This window comes from Bos indicus x Bos taurus, chromosome 6, assembly GCF_003369695.1.
Source record: "Bos indicus x Bos taurus breed Angus x Brahman F1 hybrid chromosome 6, Bos_hybrid_MaternalHap_v2.0, whole genome shotgun sequence".
Taxonomy (NCBI): Eukaryota; Metazoa; Chordata; class Mammalia; order Artiodactyla; family Bovidae; genus Bos; species Bos indicus x Bos taurus.
The window spans coordinates 30,156,158-30,179,364 of NC_040081.1; the positions used below are offsets into that span (position 1 = coordinate 30,156,158).

A 23,207-nucleotide genomic window follows, 5' to 3' on the forward strand; every position below is an offset into this window, starting at 1 on the left:
GGCCGTCTTCACCTGGTCTTCCTTCTGTGTATGTCTGTGTCCTAACCTCTTCTTATTAAGAACATCGGTGATACTGGATTAGGACCCATTCTAATGACCCCATTTTACCTCTTAAAGACCCTATCTCCAAATACAGTCTGAAATACTGGGGGTTAGGATTTCAACATATGAATTTGGGAAGGGACTCAACTCAGTTTATAAGAGCAACCTCCTTAAAGAAAGGGAGTATGTCTTTGATTTCTGTATCACTGGTATCTACAGGAAGTGGCACATAAAATACTCAGTGAGCACTGTGTATAGAATGACTATATTTCCACATTAGATGAGAAACTGGAAAAGTAAACCCCTCACTCCCTGGGTCATCTCTATGAGTCTAAGAATGTATGTACATGGTACAAAGTCATTTGGAGGGGAAGTAAGAACTTGTAACTCTTCAATCTGTTATTTATTCACTTCTTTCTCACTCACCCACTCTAACATTATGAAAAAGAGTACACTGCCACACACTTAAGATATGGCAGGTCTGCTTAAGTTGTTTCTTTTTTCCTGATTTATACAGCAGTATATATGGTTACATGTATATGTAGTCACAATATTTATATATATTATAATACATGAACCGTGAATTTCCAGATGTTCAAGCTGGTTTTAGAAAAGGCAGAGGGACCAGAGATCAAATTGCCAACATCCACTGGATCATCAAAAAAGCAACAGAGTTCCAGAAAAACATCTATTTCTGCTTTAATGACTATGCCAAAGCCTTTAACTGTGTGGATCACAATAAACTGTGGAAAATTCTGAAAGAGATGGGAATACCAGACCACCTGACCTGCCTCTTGAGAAACCTAAATGCAGGTCAGGAAGCAACAGTTAGCCCTGGACATGGAACAACAGACTGGTTCCAAATAGGAAAAGGAGTACGTCAAGGCTGTATACTGTCACCCTCCTTATTTAACTTATATGCAGAGTACATCACGAGAAAGGCTGGGCTGGAAGAAGCACAAGCTGGAATCAAGATTGCTGGGAGAAATATCAATAATATCAGATATGCAGATGACACCATTCTTATGGCAGAAAGTGAAGAGGAATTAAAGAGCCTCTTGATGAAAGTGAAAGAGGAGAGTGAAAAAGTTGGCTTAAAGCTCAACATTCAGAAAACGAAGATCATGGCATCCGGTCCCATCACTTCATGGGAAATAGATGGGGAAACAGTGGAAATAGTGGCTGACAATTTTTTGGGGCTCCAAAATCACTGCAGATGGTGACTGCAGCCATGAAATTAAAAGATGCTTATCCCTTGGGAGGAAAGTTATGACCAACCTAGATAGCATATTCAAAAGCAGAGCATTACTTTGACAACAAAGGTCTGTCTAATCAAGGCTATAGTTTTTCCAGTAGTTATGTATGGATATGAGAGTTGGCTGAGTACCTAATAATTAATGCTTTTGAAATGTGGTGTCGGAGAAGACTCTTGAGAGTCTCTTGGACTGCAAGGAGATCCAACCAGTCCATCCTAAAGGAGATCAGTCCTGGATGTTCATTGGAAGGACTGATGTTGAAGCTGAAACTGCAATACTTTGGCCACTTGATGCGAAGAGCTTAATATTTTGAAAAGACCCTGATGCTAGGAAAGATTGAGGGCGGGAGGAGAAAGGGGACAACAGAGGATGAGATGGTTGGATGGCATCACCAACTCAATGGACATGAGTCTGGGTAAACTCTGGGAGTTGGTGATGGACAGGGAGGCCTGGTGTGCTGCAGTTCATGAGGTCGCAGAGAGTCAGACACAACTGAGCGACTGAACTGAAACAGAAATGCATTAATATATCTTGGTATGTATTTTAAAGACATTCATTTAAGTTCTATAGTTCTTAGTTATCATAATATAATACTATAACATTTTCCTAAGTAGTGCAAGTTAAAAGCATGAATATAAAGTTACACAGATCTGGGCTCAAATGCAGGTTTTACCATTTACTATCTATGTAACGTCAGGAAATATGTAAGCTTTCTGTGCCTTGGTTTTCTCATCTGTGAAACTGAGGCAATTATAATAACTGCCTTACAAGGTTATGAGAATTTAATAAGAATTCAAGTAAAATGATAATACAGTATTTGGCAGATGCTAAGAATATATTAAGGGCTTCCTGGGTGGCTCAGTAGTAAAGAATCCGCCTATCAATGCAGGAGATGCAGAAGATGTGGGTTTAATCCCTGGGTTGAGAAGATTCCCTAGAGTAGGAAATGGCAACCTGCTCCAGTATTCTTGCCTGGAAAATTCCATGAACAGCAGAGCCTAGCAGGCTACAGTCCAAAGGGTTGCATACAACTGAATGACTAAGCATGCACGCAAGAATACATAAAACAATTATTATCCAAAAACAGGATAAGAACAGCACCATAATATCACATAAATGCTGAACATTTTGTTCTTCCCATTTTCCCCCTATAATAGGTCTGAAATCTTGGTCTCTTCCTTGATCATAACATCTATGTCTTTGCTGTTTCCATAAATTGAGGAACTAACACATTAAGTCAAGAAGTCTTTTATTTTCAAGTAAAATCTTAACCAGAAGGGAAAATAAATAAAACCTATTAATTATGGAGTTCTCAGAGATAGAAATGGATGCTAAGGCAAAAACTTTTCTGGCTTCTCTCCAGGGTAACTGAGATGGCCCTCCTTATGAGAAAAGTTTGAAAACAAGTAAGAAACAAATCAATACTGTAAAAATGTTCTCTGCCATCGGAAGAAACAATGAGTTGTTTCAATGTGATTTTCTGGTGCTGGACTGTAAGCAAAGATGGGACAATAGCATCATGGCTCCTTGTTTTTTTAAAGCATTCCATATCAAGGAAGAAATTCAAGCACCATGAAACCCTTATTTCTTTTATCAAAATGCTGAGCAGCTAAATGTGAATGGTCTATTTAACTCCATATAATACAAGTAGATTTTTAATGTCACTAGATATAACACTCCAAAAATAAGCTAGTATTTTCATAAGCCTATTCTACCAGAGAAATTAAATATGGCTTTGGCTGTACTAGTATTCTGATTTTCTGTTCTATTGTATCAACACTCCAAATAGTTAATCTGTTCACCTGTATGAATCAAAAAACGGTACTTCTATCATAAATGGATTGGAAATGTTCTAGAGCAAACTTAATCAGATCTTCAGTAGAATTTCCCAAAATGTAACAATCTATCCATCTGTAAGAAGCAACTAGCTAATCAAAGTTTTGGTTAAGTTCAGTTCAGTCTCTCAGTCGTGTCTGACTCTTTGCAACCCCATGAACCACAGCACGCCAGGCCTCCTTGTCCATCACCAACTGTCAGAGTCTACCCAAACCCGTGTCCGTTGAGTCAGTCATGTCATCCAACCATCTCATCCTCTGTCGTCCCATTCTTCTCAGGCCCTCAATCTTTCCCAGCATCAAATGAGTCAGCTTTTCAAATGACTTTTCAAATGAGTCAGCTCTTTGCATCACGTGGCCAAAGAATTGGAGTTTCAGCTTCAACATCAGTCCTTCCAATGAACACCCAGGACTGATCTCCTTTAGGATGGACTAGTTGGATCTCTTTGCAGTCCAAGGGACTCTCAAGAGTCTTCTCCAACACCACAGTTCAAAAGCATCAATTCTTCGGTGCTCAGCTTTCTTCACAGTCCAACTCTCACATCCATACATGACCATTGAAAAAATCATAGCCTTCACTAGATGGACCTTTGTTGACAAAGTAATGTCTCTGCTTTTTAATATGCTGTCTCAGGTTGGTCATAACTTTCCTTCCAAGGAGTAAGCGCGTCTTTTAATTTCATGGCTGCAATCACCATCTGCAGTGATTCTGGAGCCCTCCAAAATAAAGTCAGCCACTATTCCCACTGTCTCCCAATCTACTTGCCATGAAATAATACAATTTAGGAAAAAATTCATAATCTTTCCCAGATTCAAAAAAACAAAAAATACTAATATTAGATGAAAATGATCTATGGAGTTTTAAGCTAAAAATATGTTCAATAAGAGATAATCAGTTCAGTACTAATATCAGAGATCCAGGTTTCTGAAACTGTCCAAATTTTTTTCTAAGAAAACAATAAAACATAAAATTTGCCTTAGTTTGTGTTTACTTAAAAATATTTTTGAAAATTTGAAACATTTAGAAAATAAATATTAAAAAATATAAATTATAAAAACATAATATAAATGACACTGAGGAAAACAAATAAAACAAATTTAAATTACAAATAATCTTAAACTACCAGGTTGCAATATTCTATACTGTAAGTGTCAAGCCTGCAACTGCAGCCGGTTTCTAAAACAGGTGTCCAAGAGAATGTCACTTAATCTGATGTCTCCTAGGTTTGGTAAGTGATACTGACACTGCAGCCAAGAAGTGGAAAATCTTCTCTGCCTAGGTCTCTGAACTGACCACACTCTATTCAAGCTGCTTCAGCATTTGCACACCAAGCAAATATGCTATGTTAATTATTGTAATAGGATCTTGACATGAGCTAATCCCTGTTCCTATTAACTTCTCTAGTAAATGAAGCTCTAATGCTTAACTGATAACAAGTGCTGGGATAATCCAGAGCAATATAAAATTTAACAGATGAGGGGGCAATAAGTGATGGCCATTCATGTTTTTAATATAATATTTATTTTACTTGGCAGAAGATAGTGCATAACACCACATTCTGGTGTAGCATTAAAAACTGAAACCAAGGCAGTCAGGGGTGGGGAAGGTAATTTCTATTTTGATCTTCATATTTTCTCCATACTAAGTTTTTCAGATGTGCTGGCAGTGGTGATCATAGGATATTACAGAATTTGATGATCAGACAACAAGAATCAGAAACTGATATGGTTTCACATTTTGTTAACCCATCCAGTACTTATTTGCTTACAACAGCACACTAACAGCATTGACTCCTATCTCCATAAAAGGTGTTTTTATCTAAATCATGTTATCCTCATATACCAGTCTAGGAAACCAAAGTATCATAATTTATAGAAACAATGTTACAAGTCAAAACTTATTTTTACTAACATTAACTCTAAAAACATAACCCTACATAGAGTTAGTAATTTAAAACACTGTTTCATTTATTGAGAAAAAGCAGTAGCACACTAGATTCTATACTAGTTTAAATATTTCTGTAAGACCCATTGATAGTAGTACTTAAAAAAAAAAAAAGACTGTAACCACGATACTAAGACCAAATGATGAGTGGGTCTAGAGTCATGCATGATCTGTTCAGGTTAGACATTCACCAAATGCCTTTAGTGTGTCAGATATTACACTAGACTTCAAAAACCACTACAGATTTCCTCCTTCTCACCACAACCATTATTACTCCTGCCACGGCTGCTGGTTAATTCTCATACAACAGGTACTCACTGTGGAAAATACAAACTAATTGAAAAATAACAGCTTATAAAATAGCATGTTATGATTCCATTTCTAGAAAACAATATCTGTCCTTGTGTGTTTGTGTGTAAGTGTGTTTTAAACTATGAACTAAAATACTAATAGTGGGTATCCTGGGAGGTGTAATTATATATTAATTTTTATTTTTGCTTTCTGTTTTCCTATAGTTTGGAAATGTCACAATGAATGTGGACTACCTTTAAGAGGCAAAAGCTACTTTAAAAAAAAAAATCACATACTCTGTGTTGTGTTCTTGACACATTTATTATTTAATAGTGGGTTAAGGGGAAAGGTATTTATATTTGGTTCTTAAATAAGATATTGAGACTCCCTGAGCTCCATTTTAAGTAGTAACTAGAAACATTACCCTAAGCAATAATTATGTAAGAAAAGAGGGGAAAATGCAAGTAAGTCTAAACCTTATTCAACTTTAGAGACACTGTTGTTTCAACTATTACAAAACAGAGTAAATTAAAAACAAGGAGAGAGCTTGAGCAGTCATTTCAAGTAATTATCTGTTATGGCCAGCAAGCAACTCACAGAGGCAGCAAGGTCCTTTGGTCAGATCCCTGTATTAACATTCACACCTAAACCTCATAACATTTTAAAAGTCACTTGTTCAGAAACGCTGAGATTTAATAAGTGCTAGTGTAGTACACTCACTTAAGAGCTTAGCCTTTTCTGCTTTTTGGAATTTAAGAAACAATAAAATACATTTGGATCAAAAATATTTTAAAGAAGCATGCTATGACCTAATCCAAAAAGCAAAGCATTTATGAATAGATCCGAAGGTAATTATATCTTTTAAGACTTAGTGTGAAAATGCAATCTTTTCTCTAGGGCTCAAAGTTCTTTGTTTTACATCATTAGTTACTTTTCATCTAAATAAGAGTCCTCACTTTTCTAATTTGTGAAATAATGAAGTTCTTTGGGGCCCCTTTGAGTCTTCATATTTCATTATTCTCTGAAATGCCACATTAATCATTATTTTTCTTAGCTCTGATAGTAATTAATAACTGACTAAATTGGTATTTTTAGTTATATTTTCACAGAGCCCAGTATTACTTTTCATTAAAATAGGTTCTAACAAATATATCTAATTTATCTACCTCCATAATATTACACAGAAATAAATATTCTCATTAATAAAATTTCTAAAATTTCAAAATATTAAAAAAAAAAAAAACATTGGGACTAAGCCTTTTCAATAAGAACTTTAAATCAAATGACCAACCTGATAACCTGGTTGCAGTGGGCACACATCGGAGTTCTTTTCCCTGCGGGAATATGCTCGGCCCTTTGCACCAAAGTGTCCTCGTCACTGGGCTGAGGCTGCCCTCTGGCTGAGTTGGCTGGTGCCACGGCTCCTGTGGATGGCCCACTGCTTACGACTCTTCCAGTGGAAGGTGCTAGGAGTTAAAACAAGGGAATCAGAATGAGAATAAACCAAATATAAGCTTTTCCTAATAACCAAATGATAACATTGCATGCATGCATGCTCAGTCATCTCGGACTCAGTGACCCCATGGACTGTAGCCTGCCAGGCTCCTCTGTCCATGGAACTTTTCAAGCAAGAATACTGGAGTGAGTTACCATTTCCTCCTCCAGGGGATCTTCCCAACCCAGGGATCAAATCCATAGTCTCTTCAGTCTCCTGCACTGGCAGGCAGATTCTTTACCACTAGCGCTACCTGGGAAGCTCCTCCCCTCCTCAAAAAAAAACTTCACTTTAAAAAATAATCTATCCACTCACTTCTTCACTCATTCACTCACACTTTATGGAGAGATTATGGATCAAATGCTGGACTGAAACTACAGAGTTAAGTAGAAAAATTCAAAGACTGTAATCCAGTGAAAGAGTTATGATAGACGATGGGAGAGAATGTTTTCCAGAGGAGATGTGGTTAATACTGAATATGGATGGTGAAGTATTTCTAGTCATCCAGATGTCTCTGCTAACCATTAATTATATTTAACTCAAAATGTATCAGAGGTACATTACAGATGCCAACGAACTCCCTATATTCTCTCCTGTCCTGTACTGCCTAAGAATACTGTGAAATTGGTCACCAGTCATATAAGGGAGATAACAAAAGAATCATCCTAGGGCTTTCCTCTCCCTCACCTGTGGTTATAATGGGCTCTGCTGATTCTTCATTCCTGGTTCCTGATTTCACCCCCTCATATCTATCCCTGCAATACTGTCCTGGTTTATGTACTCAAGGCCTCCCACCGGGACTAACCACCAAATGTCTTATCCTCCTGCTGCCACTGGGGACTGAAATCTTACTTGATCAGAACTCTGCATAAATCATTCCAAGGATCTTCCTCTTCTTCCAAGCTTCTAAGCGCCACATATAGGTCCCTCCAGTGGTCTCCACCTTCCCCGCAGCCTCACTTGTCACCATCCTCTGCCTTTCTCTTTACTACAGTGAATACCAGACTGCCTCACTGTCCCTGTGAGGCATCTGTCCACTCACAGCCTGTCCTCACTCTCATCTCTACTTTCCCCTGGTCACCTAGCAACCACTACTCAGTACAATGCAACCCAGGAGTCAACTGCTCTAAAGTCTTCCCCAACTACCTCTCCCCACAATCCAGATTCATGTCTCTTTTCCATGTTCCCATAATTTTCTGTGAATGACTTTACAGAGGATGCCCCCTGAGGGCAGGAACTAGGTTTTATTCCTCGCCCCAGCAACTAACACAATGTCTAGAATAAATGAATGCATAAACTGGAATCAATACATAAATGAACAACTGCAACAACTGTAAAGGATTAAAACCAACAGAAGGCCTGTTCTTCACCCTCAGGCAATTAAAACATGGTGGAAGAGAAAAGGCTTATAAATTCTAATGGTTTAAAAGGAACAATTATTAAGAAAGCGTATAAATAATACAAACTAACAGGATGTGTGTATGTGTATACAGTTATATATGCATGTGTGTATATCAACAGGATTCACATTAAAGGTGTGGTTAGAATTGGATAAACTTAATTAGGATAATTGAAAGACTAATTCTTCCTCATGAAAATAAAGCCTATTTGCAATGATGTGCAATTTCAGATCCAGAAAGTCAGCGTTTATAAACACCTAACACATCTCCTCCAGTGCTCTGCCTGGCACCTGAGCTGTGAAATGGCATTTTATAGGTTGGGAGCTCAACTAGTATCCATGTTTCAAGGGATTCAACTGAACTAGGAACATGTTTTAGACTCACACTTTCTCTTACAGAATGGGAAAGAAAATTACGGTAATACCCATACTGTCTATGTTCTTCCTTGTTTCCTAACTTACACTTTCTCTTACAGAAATGGGGGAAAGTTACTGCAATATCCATACTGTAATCCATACTGTGGAAAGAATATCCTTTCTTCCTGTTCTCTCACAACTCTCCTTCAGTTTCTATATGCAGGCCTGACTGCTCTCGGAGAAATGCAGATAAGCATTTTCAAAGCCAAATCGTGTTCTTGTCATTGGCTTCAAGATACACAACACAGGTTTCATCTGCTAAGATGCGTTACCAGCTCATCCTGAGAAATCGAGGTGTCTGAATTCTCCCACTTACTCAGGAATGGTCCTCTGGCTCCTCTATCCCTGTCAGTTCCCAGACCCTACCAGCTGGTCCACTGGAAATATGTTCAAGGTCTGTTCATTAATCCAAACCCATGCTTTGACATTTGAGTCCTGGGCTTCCCTGCTGGCCCAGATGGTAAAGAATCTACCTACAACGTGGGATACCTGGGTTTGATTCCTGGGTTGGGAAGATCCCCTGGAGAAGAGCATGGCAACCCACTCCAATATTCTTGCCTGGAGAATCCCTTGGATTGAGGAGCCTGGTGGGCTACAGTCCATGGGGTCACAAAGAGTTAGACATGACAGCGACTAACACTTGAATCCCTCAAGTCTGGACAATTATACATCTCCTAACCAGTCTGTCTGCTGCCATCTCTCTTTTCAACCTAATCTGCTAGATTATTTTTCCAAAAACACTACTCTGCTCATGTTTTCTTGCTTACAAAGCTTTCATAACCCCTCCCTGCAAGCTACATGCACCACTCACAGTCTAGTCCCTCCACGAGTTCATGCCAGTCTTCTTTACAATCTTGTCTTTCATGCTCAGCCAAATACCCACTATTATCAACAAACTCAATTATCTTTATTTAACATTTAACTTGTGCCATCCTTACCTGAGGGCACTACTCTCAAATCCTTATAACAGCCCTATGATGTAGGCATGATCAATACCATGTTTTCACTCTAGCTGAGGCAAAGAGAGGTTAAGAAACCAGCCTAACATCACACAGCAAATAAAGGGCAACCCTAAAGCAGGCAGTCTGGTTCCAGAATCTGTGCTCTTAAACACTGTGCAATTGTCTGCTCATTGTCCCTTCCCTGAATGTGCTGTGCTGGGCCCTGCTTCTATGACCCGTGCCCAGTGAAATGTCCCTTTCTCCACAGCTGTTCATGGTTTTCCCATTCTGCAAGGCTCATAGAAATTCTGTTTTCTTCCCCATTATTCCCTGACCATCCTAGCCAGAAGTGTTCTCTCGTCCCTCTTAACGTATTTAACACGCCCATCTATGTAATATATTTGCTATTTATCAATATCCTATAATATTTTCTCCTTCCTATGTCAATGATAAACTCGGTGAAATGAGAACTTTCTACTAACTTCTTTCTAACATTACCAGAAAACTGCCTTAAAAACAGAAGGTAAAAAATTAATATTTAATCAAGTAAACTTAAGGGAGGGTTCCAAATCACTTTCATTTTGCCTTTTTAAAGAACAGGATTGAGATAGTTTTAAAATGTGGATTAGGTTCAGGATTTCAAACAGTGGGAAAGTTACCAATTGAAAAATCTCAAAATCAGACCTCAAAGTGAGTCAAACCCTTTCATCTACCACATGCCTTTATTTTATCACATTATCTATGCATAAGCCCTAAAGTACTGAGTCACTGAGGCATTTTTAGCAATAAAAGAGTGTAGTAATTTTCCATCGGTCATTGTAAAATGGGACATAATCCATCTGGGCCATGCCTCAGGGAGAAGATACACGGAGAAACTAAGTTATTTAACATGAGAAGCCATTTCTGAATACGAAACATGTGATTGTGTCTTAAACACATATAAAGAGGCTCTAAGCTCACAGCTGTACCTTCCTTGGGAAGAAAAACCTTGCTTTTTGTTACTGCTCCATTTTAGCCACTTGGGATGAGACATAAATTCTCACACCTCTGTTTGTTGCTGTGTTGCTAGTGCATTGGCCCGCACACAGAGCTACACAAGCTTATTAATTACCAAGCCCCAAACATTCCCAAGGAACAGTTATTTCCCATATGAATAAAGTGATGTTTCATTTCTTCAGACTGAATTTCTCACTACTCCAGCAAGAAGTAGGCAACTTTTGAGGCATCAAGTACCAAGCCCCTGGCCTCTGCTCATCCGGCTTACTGGGGAGAGGAAAGTGTGAGAAGGTGAGGTTTTGGAAAAGGAGAAGCACCACAAATGAGTCCATCTTCCTTTAAAATTCTGTAGAAAACTGCACTGCTACACAGACAAAAACAGTCTTCCATGAGGAGTGCAGAGACCAAAATATCTCAAATTTATTGACCCTGCCATAAAAATCAATTTTATGTAGGAAAAAATATACATCTCTTTAGGGATAGCAGTTTAAAGATCTCAATCTACTGATCTGTAATAAAACCAGATTTTTCTTTTAAGTTCTAATAAAAGTATTAAATGGGAGCTCTGAATTAGCTCCATTTCATAATCTAGAAATGTAAGTCACAAAAATATAAGTGACTTAAACTGAATAATGAGTGAGTCACAATGAGAACATTAAAAGGAGGTTAGTTTTTGACTCAAGCTTTCCTTTTTAACCTTAATCTTGAATGACTTCCATTAAATTAGGCTTGTTTTGTGGCTGATCTCTACCCAATGGAACCAAGTTTAAAAGTTAATTTTTTTCTTTTGTATCAAAAACATTTCAGCACCATAAAACTCATCTAGAAATTTAAAGCCAGTAGCTATTCTCCAAACTAACAATGTTAATGAGATGTCTTTTATTAATTTTAGAGTGCTTACTTATGAGTTTTCTAAAGGTTTGGAATGAAATACATTCTAAGCTTTTATTTTCAGCACTATGATAGTCAAGCCTAAGATTACAAAGACTAACATTAAATAAGTTAATGTAAAGTAATTGGAAAACCCAGCAGCACACTAGAATATTTTCTCAGTATTTAATATGTAAATTGTCAAATTAATCAAGTAAAGTATAACTAACGCACAAAATGTTAAGTTCTTCATTTTTAAAATATCTGTCATAGTCATATATCTGAGTATTCTAAGGGGCAATACTTTTTAAAAAAGCAAATAAACTGACTTACTAATCATGAGTCTTACTTTACTGCAAAGAAATGAAGTCATCTCTTTTGGACTACAGATAATAAATTGGAGATAAAGAATTTTAAAAAATTGAACCACGTAATATTAATTTAGTAGAAAACACCTCCTGTTATTGGGGAAATCTCTGTGATATATCATTTGGAAAGATAAAGTGAAAACTCTTTACTCTAGAAAGATCTTAACTGCATTCTTCCCCAAGCAGATGATTCAAGTTTGAATTATTTAGCAAATCAGTTAAGTTTTAAGCACTCTTATCCTGAGTTTTAATTTTCTTTTCTAACCATTGCAAGGTCCTAACCAAGTGATTTTTCAAGTTGATCCAAGTAAATCCTCAGTAATGGGGCACATAAGAATATAACTGGGGATTTGTATAATATTATAAAAGACTATGCAATATATATGGAATTAGAAATTATCTAATTATTTACTATGTGGTTCAAATATGCCTAAGCTCACTAAAAGGCAGTTGTTTATATAAAAAGAGTTTCTGGAGAGAAAACACAGATTAAGACCTTCAGAACTCCAGGTAGTTCAATGTGTGAATTCTCTGAAAACAGATGTTTTCCAACTGTAATAAGATAGGTTATATGACATTTTTGCTTTCTATCTCTGTTAAAAAAAAAAGCTGTTAGCTCTAAACCAATATTCTTAAAAACAAAGAGTAGTGAAGATTATAATGTACACATTAAATACCTGGCCAGGCTGTACCTGAAAAAACATGAAATTCATCTGTTAATTCCTCTGGTTCAAGTCAAATCATTCAACTACCAGTAAAATCTTATTACTGGCATCTATTAGGTGAAAAAATACTATATTATGTCAGACTTTATTTGGAAACTTAACCTAAGTCAACTGGGGCTGGGGGACAATATCCCCCCAAACAAACAGACGTTGCTATTGTCTTTCAAGGTAGGTTTCTCTTACTAAACATAGTGCTTTCAAACTGCTGAACATATCATTCAATAGGAGAGCAAGCTGGTGTTGAAAGATGAACTGCCCACAATATAAGAAATACATAACCTAACTTCTTACCACATCCAGAGTATGTCCCGGTTCAAGAGGTCATTATCTCTTCTTTGGCTTATTGCAGCAATGGCCTAAGCTCTTGCTCTGTCCTTCCCAAGACATGGAAGCCAAGAAAAACTAAACTGGCTCATCTCAAGCTACTCCTCTGCTCCAACAACTCACCTCTAGCTCAAAACTGAAACCAAAGCTCCTACAGACTCTGACTCCAGCTACCTCTCTGGCCCAATCCGCCATGCTTCCTTTGCTCACTAGCCACAGGGCACACTCTTCCTAGAGTTCAGTTCAGTTGCTCTGTCATGTCCAACTCTTTGCGACCCCATGAACTGCAGCACACCAGGCCTCCCCGTCCATTACCAACTCCGGGAGTCCACTCAAACTCATGTCCATTCGAGTTGATGATGCCATCCAACTGTCTTATCCTTTGTTACCCGCTTCTCCTGCCCTCAATCTTTCCCAGCATCAGGGTCTTTTCAAAAGAGTCAGCTCTTCGCATCAGGTGGCCAAAGTATTGGAGTTTCAGCTTCAACATCAGTCCTTCCAATGAACACCAGGACTGATCTCCTTTAGGATGGACTGGTTGGATCTCCTTACTATCTCCTGTCTTACTTAGTATTTCTCTAAATGGCCAGTATGCTTCTGATTCAGGCCCTTTGTAGTTTCTATTCCCTCTGCCTAGAAATATTTTCCCCAGATGTTTCCATGGCTTCCTCCCTCATTTCCTTCCTGTCCTCTGCTCAGAGGTCATTTTACCAATGTGGCTCTTTCTGATCACCCTATATAAAGGAGCAACCCTCTCCCTTCAAACCAGCATTCCCATACTCCCTAACCGGTTTATCATCCCCATCTAATGAATTTATATTCTTCTTATTGCTTTTTATTAACTCTCTCTCCATACCTTGAGGCCAGAGATGCTGTCTAATTTATTCACTGCTGTATCTCTAGCACCTAGAACAGTTCCTGGCATTTTGCTTAACAAATCTTTGTTTCAAGAATGACTCCAGCACCAAAATTATTGTCTTCCCATGGAAAGGAAACAGATTCCTTAGAGAAACTACTGTTTCTAGGATTGGGACAAAAAAGTCAACATGGAAAGTCTAGAATATTTGTCAGAAAGCCAAAACGCTAGCAAAGAACTAGAGTTGTATCAAGTGACTTGAAGCAGATGAGACCTTCTGAGTATTAATAATAACTACAAAGACTGAAATACTTCAAATAAATTTACATGCACTCACAATGGTTTTGTAATTTAAAAAACCACATTGATCACCTTTAGAGGATGCTAAGGAAAAATTCATTTATTTGAAAAACCTGTAAAATTTAGTAAAGAGGAAAAAAATCAAGCTTTATAATTTATTACCTGATAGCCAATCATGTTTCAACTAGATCTCATTCATTCCTCTGCTGTCTCTGAACTATTTGAAGCAAATTCAAGATCAATCCTTTATTTCATAATATTTCAATATCACTTTTAGAGTACTTTTTTAAAAAATCTACCCAATAATACCATTATCACATCTAAAATAAAACAAAAATTTCCTTAACCTCCCCAAATGATCAATTTTCAATTTACTTCTGATTATCCTCTATAGTTTCCTCTCACTGCTGCAACATATGACTAAACATGTACTGGCTTAAACACAGCACAGGTGCACTATTTTACAGTTCTCCTCCATGGATATTACCAGGCCAGATTCAAGGCGTTGGCAGGACTGTTGCTTCCTAAAAGCTCTAGGGAAAATCCATTTCCTTGCTTTTACCATCTTTTAGAGCTGTCCAAATTCCATGGTTCAGGGCCCTCTTATACCATCTTAAAACCAGCAGATTGAGTCCTTCTCACACTACAGCACTCTAGATTTTCTCTTTGCTTCCCTCTTCCACTTTTAAAGGTCCTGGTGATTACGATGCGCCCACCAGGATAATTATTTTATTTTGAGCTCAGCTAATGAACAATTGTAATTCCATCAGCATCCCAAATTCCCCTGTGACATGAAATATAACATATTCACAGGTTTTGGATATTAGGACATGGACATCTTTGTGGGGACATTATTCTACTTACCACATATACCCTAACACAGTATTAATCAAGATCCAAATAAGAAAGGTCCACATACTACATTTGGTGTCTCTTAAATTTTTTAGTTTATAATCTCTTCCAACTCCCTACTCCTTGCAAAATACCTATAGAAGAAACTAAGTCTCCAGTTATATGTTCGTGTGTGTATTTGAACTTTTTCTATAGTAAAAAGCTAAAGAAAAGTTTTATACCTATTAAACTGAATCGTTTATTTACAAAAACAATATAAGGTATTATTATTACTACTTGATGGATCAGTAATACAAAACTCAGAAAGGGTAAGTGATCTGTCTGAAGACATTCCCTGTGATTCAGATGGTAAAGAATCCACCTGCAATGCAGCAGACCCAGGTTTGATCCCTGGGTCGGGAAGATAGCCTGGAGAAGGGAATGGCTACCCACTCCAGTATTCTTGCTTGGAGAATTCCACGGACAGAGGAACTTAGTAAATGGGATCACTTGAAGAGTCAGGCGCAACTGATTGACTAACACTTTTCTTTCATGCATAGCAATAAAATGAAGCAAATGTTTTTTGAATTTAACTATTATGTATCAAATAATGCACTAGGCTTCACTGCTACAAACAAGACAGACATGATTTCTGCCCTCTCTGAGTTTAAAGGTTATAGACCAGAAGAACTGATTCATTTGAAAAGACCCTGATGCTGGGAAAGATTGAAGGCGGGAGGAGAAGGGGACAACAGAGGATGAGATGGCTGGATGGCATCACCGACTCAATGGACATGAGTTCGAGTAAACTCTGGGAGTTGGTGATGGACAGGGAGGCCTGGTGTGCTGCAGTGCATGGGGTCACAGAGAGTCAGAAACAACTGAGCAACTGAACTGAACAGACCAGAAATCAGTCAGTTATGTTATAGTGGGGTCAGTGCTAGAATGATGGAAAGATAATGAGTTTAAGTATAGATATTCAGCCAGTCACAAGTGCACACTGACAGCCTACAGTGTAGTAGGCACTACATTACATGAAGGTACCCAGTTGGAGGATAAAACATATTTCGTCCTTTCTTTCATAGAGCTAAGGACTTCCTTTTTTGTTTGTTTTTGAGTTGGAGGTTCTTGTGGTTTATCTAAGTATAGACAGTCTACTGAATGTATGAACTCAGGAAAAAGATCTGATCTAGAATTATTCAAGAGTTATCAGCATATTGATGGCAACTGAGGCTGTGGGAATTAATGAGATTGTTCAGGGAAAGAGTAGCATGAAATAGAAGCGCTCTTAAGGTATAAGACAAATAACAGAAATACTCTGGGGACAGAGAGAGAGGCAGGAGAAGAACCAGGAGAGTACATCATGGAAGCCAAAGAAGCAGAGTAGAGAATATACGGGATCCAAAATCATTTCTATATAACTCCAGAGCCTATGACCCTAAGCATTCATTCATCAAATATTTACTACATGCTTCCTGTGTGCCAAGCTCTTTGCCAGGCACTACCTTGACCCATGAAAATATGAAAGCAGATCTTCTCGAATGCATCTCAACCTGGAAGTACTAACTTCTACACCAGTTGAGAAGAAGGGGCCAGTGATAACTGAGGTGATTAATTTCTGCTATTTTAATTTCCTTAATAAGCCTGCTAGGGTAAATTTTGGAATAATGTATGAAAGCATTATTTTTTATTTGCCCTGCTACACTTCACATCTTAGATTATCACTTTTAAGCCCTTCATGTATTCTGTAAAAGATATATTTCCTACAGAGATGTAACTTTCTTTCCTTCCACCTGGCTGCACATTCTTTCCAGCCATTATAATTAATGGCTTCAAAGTTCTTGAAATATAACATATGGATATAAAGCTAGATTCTTCATGTTTTGAGAAATATTTCAGAGAATTTATATAAGCTGCCTCAGAAAGGGAAATATAATTATAAATCTACCGCTTTCTCTAAGGACAAAGAAGCTTGAAGCATTAAGTGCTGAATCCATTTTTGTGCAAACTCTACTGATGTAAGTATTTCAACTACTGCATCTGAATTAAAACAACAGAGAAAGTCATGGTGGTCAATCTGCAAATAACCATAAAATATGTTTAAGTATCCTATAATATTTCATTCTCAGTGAGTCAGAAATAAGGCTGATATCAAGAATATTAATATTATCCCTCAAAAGAAAAAAGACAAATGTTTACAGCTTGGATAAGACAGAGAGAAGTCATATGTGAGGTTTATGGTGTGAAAAACAACTGGCTCTTCCACAAGGGGTAATCCTGTTATAAACACTGAGGCTAATGTTGTCCTCATATAAATAACTGGGCTACATCAAAGTGACACTCTGGCTCTCTTGAGGAGATGAAGTATTGTAATTCAACATCTCAGAAAATGTGTCCACAAAGGTATGGTAGAAATTTTACACATACTAAATTGAGTAGCAGCGACAGTAACGCACTTGCATATTATCATAGAAGGCAAACGCGTTCTTTTCTGTCCCTTCCCCAACCGCCTCAAACAGATGGTGGCCATGAGAAATGTAGAATCTGTGCGTTTTGTCTGTCAAGCCCCTTATGTTGAAAGCATAAACAACAGCCTACTCTTCATAATCCAGGCATGAAATCATATCCAGTAGAAATAGAAAAGGTTTAAAGTTGAGCCAAGATCTAGGATCAGAGGAAAGTACATTCTAGAGAGGTTTGCACAACTTTTATTAAGTGAAATCAAACATTTTTTTAATTCAATGATTAAAAGCAAAATTGGACAGATTAAACTATTATCATTTCCCTAAGCAGTGGAGAATGTTGGTATGTATGTCATAAAGAATTGGAACAGGTGCGCCCAAGGCTAAGTATCAAATATTTCTGCAACTTCAGGAGGTTAGTTTCTTCCATTAGCAACCAGCCTTTCAACTCTTAAGAACCCAGATTAAACTGGATCTCAAGTGTCTTAATTAAAGTGAGTGTGGGGACTTGAATTAGATTTTCTCTTCTTTTTTAGTTTTTGAATCACACATCATCAAAATTTGAGATATACAGACTTGCCTTTTTCTCCCTACTAACCTTACATTGAAAACTTCTATTTGGTTAAAGCTGCAAGTAAAACAAACCCAGTCTGTAACTTGCAGATAAAAATAAGATAAGATAAAATATAAAATACTGCAGATGAAATATGTTTTCCCAACAAATTATTTATCACTTATAGAGGTTCTAAATAATCTCAATACCACTGCTCTAATTTCAAAGTTTTGAAGACAAGCTCAAGCTATATATAATCTTGGATGCTTAATGTGCTTCATCCTGAAGGGGGTAGAGGGGTGGATAAAGAAAAAGAACAAAATCAGATAAAATATTTTAAAAAAACAAACACAAATCTGAAGCCTGATTCATGACCTCAGGATACTAAGGAGGATCACTGTTAAACTCATTCAGACCTCTGTAAGCTACAGATTTATCTAAAATATTAAATTTGTAGATTTTCGTTCATATTTGAATGAGAAAACCATAAGGACATATCTTAAAATTATTTGTACTCACATTATATCTGGAGTTCTCACATGTTATTTCCAAAGTAATGTGAAATCCAAATGAGCATGGGTTTCACCATTTTCCCACCAACTTTCATCTATGTACATATGTGAGAAAGCAACCTAGTCTCAGAAATCAAGGAGAAAGCTACCTAGGATTTGAGTGATTATATAAATAGAATTCTTTTAAGGTTGGCAACAACTGAAGCAGAAAGGGAAAGAAAATTTAATTGAAAAAGACATCATAGAGAATTTGTAGTAGTAATAGAAATGTAAGGAGTATCCCAGCTTTTAGTTTCAGATAAATTGTATTCATCATTAGAGACATGTTTGGTATTGTTTGACATGGGGAACTCTTCTTAAAGTCATTAGATCTCTAAAATAAACAAAACCTCATTTCATTATCCAAATTTATGTTTGAATTTCATATCATTTAAAAGCAGAGAACACGATAGGCTATTTTATCCTGGAGGAAACAGTATCTCGAGCACAATGTCTAATGTTAAGGTACACTTGGGATCCTTGTTTTTTAAACTTTTAGTTGTATGAACTTAGAAATGCCAGCACTTTGGGTCTTAGTTTCTTCATTTGTAAAACAGCAAAAATAACAACTAACTCAAAGTGTGAGAGAGTTAAACAAAGTAGTCTAAGTAAAGTGTTTTACTTATAGATCCTTGAATGTGTAAGAAATGCTTCATTAATGTGATTTTTATACTCTGACATAAGGTCCTAACATGCTTAAAAAAATAAAGTATACACTCATTCAGCAGCTACCTGCTGAGCACATTCAATGGTTTAGACCTAGGAACTCTTCTGGTACGAAAGATACACCCAAGAAAAAGAAACTGGTGCCCAAAAGAAGTAACCTGCTTCTTACGGGAGATGGTCACAAGCAAAGTGAACAGAGCGCCTTAGGATTAGGGCCTCTCAAAGCTGCTCATGACCCCCAACAAAGTTTGTATCTGCTATGCAGAATTATCCAGCATAGTCTTGGGCCATATAGTTTATTTTGCAACTACTCAATTCTATAACTGGAACATGATAGGAGCCACGGACATGTAAATGAATGAGCATGTCTGTGCTCCAATAAAACTATTTACAAAGACAGGTGGTGGGCCGGATGTGGTCAGTGGCCATAGCTTGCCATCTCCTGGTTTAAACCATATGCATTAATTAATAAGAAGTAATAATTCTTTTTAAAAATATTACTGAAGTATAATTGATTTACAATGTTGTTAATTTCTTCTGTACAGCAAAATTATACATATATATATACATTCCACTCCATTACATTTATCACAGGATACAACAGTGGGACCTTGTTGCTTATCCATTTTACATATACTAGTTTGCATCTGCTAATCCCAAACTCCCAATCGTTCCTTCTCCCACTCTCAGCCCCCACTGGTAACCAAAGTCTGATTTCTGTATCTGTGAGGCTGTTGTTTCCTAGGTAAGTTCATTAGTGTCATATTTTAGACTCCACATATAGTGATGTCATATGTATTTGTCTTTTCCTTTCTGACTTAGGAAACAGTAATTCTTTGTGAAAAGCATATGTGAATAAATCCAGGTGTCTTCCCTTATTAAAGATGTAATATTTTAATCTCAGGATGAGAGGAAATGGGAAAAAAGAACCTTCACCACAGTGTACTTGAAACAGCACTGGGAAGCCTCCAACATGGAAATAAATTTCAATAAAAGAACACTTAAAAGAAAAGAAAGAGGGCAGTGTATGGCTGCTACTTTTATTTTTTCCTATATGAAAGCATGTGTATACCTATGACTGATTCATGTCGATGTTTAGCAGAAACCAAAAAAATTCTATAAACCAATTATCCATCAATAAAAAATAAATTTAAAAAACATAATTCTAAACAAAAATGTATCTGTTACATAGAGCATATTTACATGCTTCACACTGTGGTTTTGACAAAGGACAGCTCCAGTAGGCCTTTACGGCAGTGGACTGTTTAATGACGTCAAAATGTAGGGGAGCAGATGGCAATAAAGCATTATTAGAAGAGATGAAACATACGCAACTGGTAGCAGTTTACTTATTCATATCAAAATTTAAAAATGGAACCAATAAATCTATCCATCTTAGCTAAGTAAATCTAGTTATCTCGATTTATTACTGCAGCGTAAAGCCCACAATGAAATTTGGGATGGTTGAAAAAACAGTAATTTCCTTTCTCACTCCTATCTCCTTTAGACTTCAAGTAAAATATAGAATTTATATCCACTTATAACTGAGATGCACATCATTCAGTTTTTGATCTAATCAGATCTCACAAATACATTCAAGTCTTCCTTGGAAAAAAAAAAAAACATCAGATCTCCCCAAAGCTCTGTCCATAGTGAATAAAGAAACTTTTCTTTTAAATTGCTAAAATGTTGCATAAAGCAAAGGCAGGGTATGATAAAGGGTCAGGTTAACTAGAATCCTAGCTAAATTTTTTGAAATGAAGTGGAGAGGCAATGAAAATGTTACTGGAAACAGATCTTAGTAATTGCTAGTTACCTACTTTATCCACTCAATGCAGGGCAAGAATCCTTTCTAGACTATCCCTAAGAGAGTTCAGTTCACTTCAGCTCAGTCCCTCAGTCGTGTCCAACTCTTTGCAACCCCATGAACTGCAGCACGCCAGGCCTCCCTGTCCATCACCAACTCCTGGAGTTCACCCAAACTCATGTCCATCAAGTCAGTGATGCCATCCAGCCATCTCATCCTCTGTCGTCCCCTTCTCCTCTTGCCCTCGATCCCTCCCAGCATCAGGGTCTTTTCCAATGAGTCAACTCTTCGCATGAGGTGGCCAAAGTATTAGAGTTTCAGCTTTAGCATCAGTCCTTCCAAAGAACACCTAGTTCTCCCTAAATATAGTCACTGATGTTATCTTGTGATACAGAGAATTGAATTAAATCAAAATAACTAGGTTCAAATCACTACAGGACTCTGAACAATTTTTTCAACATTTCTCAGACTCTGTCACCTCACTGGGAAAATAATGGCCCATTAAAAATTTAATGACATTCTATTACTATAATCTTGAATAAAAAGATACTTTTAAAGCTGAAAGTATTATAAAAACATAATTATTACTATTCATATTAATCAATGATACCCACCCATTTTACTATTGAAAGAGGACGTTGCTCCCCTTTGAGTCTACCAACTATACTCTTGAGTTCCAAAAGGCTGATGGGGATGATGAATACTCCCCATCACTCCCCAGGATGTGACAGAAGCTAAAAGTAACTAAATATTCATTTTGAAAGCAAGTTTGTGTCTCTTTCCCTTTTCATTTGACTAAATTTACTGTGTCACTAAAAGATATTCTAATGAATATCTTTTTCAATTGATAGCTTACTCTCACTGTATTTCTTCAAAACATAATCCATATTTTTAAAAAGAACCACCAATTTTTACATCTCATTGTCAATTATAAGCCTTGCCTTTACTACATGTATTAAAATTGCTTCATAAAGAGAAAAGCAACTCACTAGTAAAAAGTCTATATACATATTACAGCTATCTCCAGCTTTTAGAAAGTTTGTTTTAACATCACTTTACTTTTATGGAAGACCTGCACTGGTACCCATTTTCACTAACCCAACAGAAATCCAACTTTTCACTTTTTCAAAAAAAGGCAAACTCTTCGCTTTACACAATTTTGACTTGACAAAAGGTTTCACAAGAACCTCTGCTTTTGGACAGGAGAAAACTAAATTTGGTGCATGTAAAGGGAATGATGCTACGAGCAGAACACAGGGAGGCACCTGTTCAATTAGCACAATGTCTGATGTGCTATGTGCTAAGTCACTTCAGTTGTGTCTGACTCTATGGACTGCAGTCTGCCAGGCTCCTCTGTCCATGGGATTTTCCAGGCAAGAATACTGGAGCTGGTTGCCATTTCCTTCTCCAGGGGATCTTCCCAACCCAGGGACTGAGCCAGCGTCTCCTGCTTGGCAGACAGATTCTTTACCCCTGAGCCACCAGGGAAGCCCAGTGTATTGAGTACTTCATCATAATAGTCACTAAACACCTTTACTTTCCTCTGTAGAATGTCTGTCTCCACTGGACACATTTAATGATTAAAAAAAAAAAAGAATGAAATCCAATAATTCCTTGCCAACATCAGGGAACAGAAGAATAAACAGGGAGTTGTGTTTAATTAAAGCACGAATGGGGCATTATTCTAAAATGCTATACGAACTACTAATGAAAACAGAAAAAGGAAAATTTCAGCACAGCCAGACAACACGAACCACTGTGAAAGAAAGCATAGCAAAGTTTTTAATTTTCAATGGCTGTATAAAATAAGGTGACATTGCTTTCTATAGAAAATGGTGATTAGAGTATTAGCCAAGACTGTATATTTCAATGATTTTTTAATAAATTACAATTTATTTATTAAAAACATCAAAATGTTAATACATTGAAGTTTTATTACAAATGCTCTCAAGATCAACACATTTTTAAAGTGTGAAAGAAGGAAAAAACCTGTATGAAAAATAATTGAAAAGCCTATTTATGGAGTTAAAGCTTTCTGAACCACATACAAATAATAACATGAGTATTTAATTTTTGATCAGTGGGACTCTATAGAATTTTTCTTCTATAAAGAAGAAAAATGGCTATCTTGGAAGAAACCCCTTTTCCAGTTTATAATGTTTATCTCCCTGACAACATGTAGTACAAGAGCTTCCTACAAAGGTAAGCAATGCCGTGAAGATCATGCCAAAGTCATCAATCTCATATTTGCAACTATAAATAAACAAAAAACACCCA

At 37.0% G+C, this 23,207-nt stretch overlaps 1 protein-coding gene across 7 annotated transcripts in view; it reads right to left on the reverse strand.

Annotated features, from left to right (window-relative positions):
• PDLIM5 (PDZ and LIM domain 5) overlaps positions 1 to 23,207 on the reverse strand; it is a 234,233-nt gene that overhangs the window by 20,419 nt on the left and 190,607 nt on the right. For all 7 annotated transcript variants that reach the window (XM_027544052.1, XM_027544043.1, XM_027544047.1 and 4 more), the window contains one exon: positions 6,661 to 6,835. In XM_027544052.1, coding sequence (XP_027399853.1) covers positions 6,661 to 6,835 — 175 coding nt within the window. The remainder of the gene's footprint in view (positions 1 to 6,660; positions 6,836 to 23,207) is intronic.